The 6,000-nt window shown below is 39.2% G+C and overlaps 1 protein-coding gene across 1 annotated transcript in view; it reads right to left on the bottom strand.

The window, feature by feature from the left end:
- The window catches only part of DACH2 (dachshund family transcription factor 2), an 807,465-nt gene extending 802,221 nt beyond the window's left edge, over positions 1-5,244 (bottom strand). Inside the window, exon 1 of the mRNA XM_052662672.1 lies at positions 4,736-5,244. Within this exon, the coding sequence (XP_052518632.1) occupies positions 4,736-5,244 (509 nt within the window). The remainder of the gene's footprint in view (positions 1-4,735) is intronic.
- Between the last annotated feature and the right edge of the window lie 756 nt (positions 5,245-6,000).

The raw sequence follows: 6,000 nt of genomic DNA on the forward strand, positions 1-6,000 counted from the left end.
ATGCATCATATCTTTAATGTAATACCCACTGCCTATTAATGAGTTTTGGGGCAAATATGAAATCCAGCAAAAGTATTAGACAAATACAACAGTTATTATTTATGCAGAAGTGTACTTTTAAAATGAATGTACATGTGGAAGTTCTGTGGACTGGTATATGAGTATACTATTTTAATTATAATATTGACATCATTCTCTAATAAAAGACAGTGCATTGTTGACTATGTGACTGCTTTTAACAGACATGACTACCGCCCTCATTATCCCATGAATTAAAATGCCTGCATTTATTGCCCAGATTAATTTCTAAAACCCTTTTATCATTTCTGAAAATGTAAGTCATACAAAATATTAGCCCAGGAAGGTGATGCAAGTCCTTCAAAAATTTGATTTTGCTTAACTTTACAATGAATGAAAATATCTATTTTCAAAGTTGTTATGTTTTGTGGATTATGAATGATATTCATCAAGTGTGAGTACAAAGCCAAACTCATTGACTATTTTAAAATATTTGTAGTATTTGAAAGTAGTAGTTTAAAAAATAAATAAATAAATAAATAATAAAAAATTTAAAAAAAGAAAGTAGTAGTTTTAAATTGTTGTAAAAGTCACTATAAGTCACATAAAGTTATTCTAACATGGAAGCCCATTTATGTTCTGTTCACACAGTCAGAATAACAATAAACCATGACTGGAACATTTAAATTTTTAATTAAAAAACTGAATTATATTAATTTGAATATATGTTGAATCATGTCTCCAAATGCATTAAAATATTTTCTTAGTCATACATTGTGGTCTAAGCATCCATTTAACTATATGTAAATGACTGAATAACATTTAATCAGTTGGTCCTCAAATGAAATTAAATGCTGATTATGAAATTTAACAATGTTACTTTTATATAGATAGGTAGATAAAGAGAGATAACACTAAAATGTTTTGGTTGCTTTTTCACATTTACTGAATAACAATTTTTAATTTAATATTTTACTGCTATTTTAAACTTTGAAGAATTCAGTAAGGAAAATCCATTGCATAACAGTGAGATATTTTAGACATTTGCTTTCTGAATCTGCCCAGACTCTATAATATTAAAACTCTAAGTTCTCTTGGACAAGAAATGGAAAATAATCACAGTGCTTTATCTGCAAAAACAAAGATCTAAAACAAGATAACAAGTTTTCCTATTTGGTTTGGGTCTTTTTAATCATCATTTTCTTAATAACCCTCAAAATAATCTTCTTTACAATTAATTTCTGAAGCTAAGGGGCATCAAGGAAAAATACCTGGTAGCCATTTTCAACTGCAGCGATATAAAGCCTGACATTTAATAGAACAATGAATAGTCAAGAGTTTCAGTCTTTCTATTCTCTAGTAGCTGAGGCAAGTATTATTTTCCAACATCTTTTCTGGGAAGAGTACTTTGAATATTTTAATAATTAGTTAATTAAAGTTATTAATATAAGGCACTGATTGAGCTATTTTTGTGACTTTCAGTACTATCAAAGAAACAATTATGTAAGTAAGTATTTTACTCATTCATTTTCAGTGGCAACACCTCAAGGTCTCTGAAAATGACCAATTTTAATGGTCTATTTAGTGTGTTCTGGAATAGTGTAGGAAGCATTCCAAATTAAAATATCCTATATTAGGCCTTGTATCCTTCCGTAGTCACCTGACAAAGAAGGGCAGAAATGTTTATTATGTAGGAAAAGAAAATTGCCAACAACACCATTACAGATAGGCCTTCCATTCAACAATACAGTATGGAAATTGATCCATTAGGAGAAGAAGGTGAATCGCTTTTTTCAAATAAGAACAGTAGTACATAGGTGTTCCTTGCACTTCTCCCCCCTTTTAGCTTAAAATGCTAGGAAATCATGAGTCCTAAATGACAACTCTCTTTAGCCAAGTCTCCATTGGTATTTCGCTCATCTTCTTTGGGCATCTCTATAAGCTCCTCTGATCCATCTTTCACTCCATCTTATGGCATCATTCTGCTCATATCCTATATCTCTTTTCTCTTACTGTCTCCGTCTCATCTACTTTATTTTGTCTCTCTTGGGCCTCATTCCTATTTACATCCTTCACCTTTCTTTTCACTGAACAGAAAAGTCATGGAAGTAATGTTTACTTAAATACTAATTTCACAGATGGAAGGAATGATTTAAGGTACATGCATCTGTAAATAATGTTACCTCAAGTCATAAGGCATCCATTATAAGCATTATCATATTTTGTAGTTTTTTAACTATATGATTATGAGGACAAAATGTGGTAATGTTAATTAGATTTTTTCCAGAAATTTTGAGGATTTGTTTACTGTCTAGAAATTGCAACATAGGGGTTTCTAGTAGTTTTCCTCATCTTTATTTATAGATTGAATTCATAGAATATATTTCATAAATTTTTTTCAATTACATATTGTAAAACTTGTAACACAATTATAGAATATGTATGCAATAAAATATAAAGAAAAACTGCAGTAGGAAGCACATGCATATTTCAGATATGCTTCCTCTTATATTTTTAATATTTATCTATCACTTTTACATGTGCACATACACAAAAGCAATCTAAGCCCTCAAAAAAGTTGGCATTGTAAATGCTTGATAAGGAATAAATAAAACATAACTGAATAGAAATAATAACCTAAAACACATCATATAACAGGGTTAAAAAATAGCATAAGAACAGTTGACTCTGGATACAGGGAAATTTATTATTTTTTCCTTTAGTAGGTAGCTCTAATAAAATTAAAGTTTCTATTTGCAGAGGGAAGCATCAAAATGACATTAAAGTGTTAATCTATTTATTTTTTTAATGAAAATTATAGATGTTGCTCAAGGATGTATAAATTATTAAAGAAAGTAGAATTTCCTATGTGTAATAATTATTCATTTCTCTTTAAGAGTGGGCATTTGCAAGAGAAACCAGGGAAAGGAGAAAGGAGGAGGACAGAAGATAGGATTTCAGGTCTACAATTGTTCAAATCTTTTCAAATGACAACAAATAAACTAGATGACCCTCATCTGAAGTCCCGGGTAATCCTCTGAGTTTGGGTATTAGCATAGTGTTTTGTGGTCAAAATAAAATATCCTTTCTACTCTTAGAACCTATAATTGCTTCTTTTATTGAGGGAACAGGTATCCTTTGTGTTTTAAGGCCATCTATCTTCCTTAGGAAAATGTGATCTAATGAGCCAGGTTTTTAAGCCCCAGATATGATTCAGGTAGGAGTTCTTATATGAATAAGTTTCTGCTTAATTGCTAGATCCCAGGAGAACACGGCTCAAAGAGAAAAAAAAGAAAAACAAAAGGTTCCCTTGTAAGTTCTCTAGCATTATCTTATTGTAGCAGTCAGCAACAGTTTGTCTACAAGTTGCCAGTATACTTCGACTATACATAGTAATTTGGATTTTACAGCAGATGTGTCAACTGGGTTAGTTTTGGTTCATAAACTCAGAGATCTTATGATTTAAAGTTGCATTGTGAGAAAATCTACCTCTGCAGATGTTTTCTGCAAAATAACAAACAGCAGTGCTGTTTCACAACAAAACCGTTTGCCCCCTTTAGCTTGGTGATGGTGGTTTGGTTTGTATGCTAATCACACCTACCAAATGTGTACTTTCCTAACAGATATTATTATACTAGAGATGGAATAAATACTAAGAAAACTAATTTAAAAGTTTTTAAAAAATTAAATGATCTTGAATATACTTTCTTAAAACTCAAACATTGGATAAAATTTACTTATGGACATATGCAAATGAATATTTGTTCTACAATGTAATTCTAAGCTGTACTACGAAGGAGGTGCATTTACAACCGGAGAAGCTGACCATCATCATTTAGGGAATCCTCTCTTTGGGGGAATGGGATCCTTCCAATTGTTTGCCTGGGGGAAGAGCTGAAAGCACCCTCTCTAGAAAACCTGCCATCTTTTATTGCACTCCCCACCCGGTCCCGGCCCCGCCGCTCATGCCCCACACTGCCCTCTGCAGATGACCCAAAGGGTCGATCCCAGGAAAGTTACACTTGCCATCCTTCTTTAAAAAAAAAGGCTCCATTGACTTTCCTGTATCGTGTACGGGGAAGCTTTGCGCAGCAGCCATGAGCACTCATCTTCATGAGCTCGTACTGGCTCTCTCTCACAGACAGACACACACACACCACCACCACTACCACCACCACACACCAACGCATTCTCACAACAAACATACAGGATGGGGAACGAATCATCCTCTGGGATGGATTCTAGACTTCCGACCCTCTGCATCCCCCAAATGCTGTGTTCTGGATTGCTAGCTTAGGAGCACAGTTTACAGCTCAGCCAGCCCTCTCCTCCGGAAAGCCCTTGTTGTCCGTGTTCAGGAGAAAAATCTATCCGACCCATATGGCCACAAGTTAACAGGAAAGAAAACCAAATAGAGAAATTAACAATTAATCACAAGCAGCCAGAAAGCCGTGCAAGATAAGGGCGAAAGGCTAGAAACTTTCAATATAGGACCGCAAACTGAAATTTGTACGAGACTTTCTTAGACCCAAGCCCTGCCCCTGAGCTCGGACTAGAAGCGACAGGAAATTAGTCTTTCCAGTCCTCTTTTTCCCACCGACTTAGAGCCTGAAGAGTAGAGCAAGCTAGTTAAAACTCACTCTACAAAGTTGGAAGAGGATGAGACACGCAGAAGAGGGCAAAGGGGAAAGAGAGAGCTAAGAAACGAGAATCTCACCTGGCATTGGTGCAATCGATGAACAAAGTTTCGAAGTCTTTCCTGGTGATGAGTTTGCAGCGGTTGACCCCGGGCTGGATGGCCCCCAGCCCGCGGAGGATGCGGACCTGCTCAACAGTACACACCACCGGGGATATGTCCAGTCTCTTCAGCTTGGTGTACACCGTGTGCAACCCTCCCACCAGGTGTTTGAGGAAGAGATCAAAGACTTGCGGCAGGCAAATCAGTTCCTGGCCGTCCATCAGGAAGGAAGCCACCTTTACCCCATGCATGTCGACCATCCGGCACTCGTTGGTGTTGGTATTGCCGCTGCCTGCGCTGGTACTACCGACCCCTCCACCCCCGGCGCTGCCGCCGTGGTTATTGGCCATGAAACTGTTGATCACATTGGGGGTGAGACGAGGAGGCTCTCCAGGCGTCGAGTACAGGGGTTCCGCCCGAAACAAGCCCCCCGGGACGCCTGCGCCGCTGGAAGTTGCAGAGATTACCGGAGGTGCGGAAACAGCCATGGTCATTCAGTCTCAAATCTTTGGTCTTCAGGCCTTTGCTTTCTCGCTCAGTCTCCTCTAGGTCCCCTAATACCCGCTCCCTCACTCTCTCACTCTCTCTGGCTCGCTCACGCTCGCTCCGAACTGTTTGCAAGTCTACGGTAATCGGAGCTCACGCTACGCTCAAGCTCACTCACCACCCTGCGAATGGTGAGCTGCCTGGACCTGCGGCGGCCCGAAACCCCACCCCCACCACGCCACACTCCCGAGACTGGCAGCGCCCCCCAGCCAATGGGTCCCAACCCCTAGGCTCCCGAGCGCGCCGAATGGCTGCCGCCCGTGAGTAGGTGGAGACTCCCTGGCCAGCCTCCCGACTACCTGAGGCAGTTAGGGGCCAGACGGTGAATGAGGATGGAGCCGGAAAAGGGGGCAGTGTAGTTCCTCTGCTTCAAGCCTAGCAGTCTGACTAGAAAACAGCTAATTGTTACTCAGAGCTCCCAAAGTGGCCTCGGACACCGAACTACTCCCCTCGGCGCCCCAATAGTGTCGAGGTGGGAACACAAAGGGGAATTCCAGACTGTTCTTCGCCCCAATCTGCTACCACCCCGCACCCGGGATCAATCAAGGAAAGGGAGATGACAGCTCCAATTCATTTGCACATTGTTCCTAAACTCAGCGGGGGCTAAGAAACGGCTTTGCCCAACTTCCAAGAGGAAGAATACAGTGAGTCCCGAAGTAAACAGCCTTCTCCTGCCCACCTGGCGCGCTTGGTTTAAG

This window comes from Budorcas taxicolor, chromosome X, assembly GCF_023091745.1.
Source record: "Budorcas taxicolor isolate Tak-1 chromosome X, Takin1.1, whole genome shotgun sequence".
NCBI classification, from domain to species: Eukaryota; Metazoa; Chordata; class Mammalia; order Artiodactyla; family Bovidae; genus Budorcas; species Budorcas taxicolor.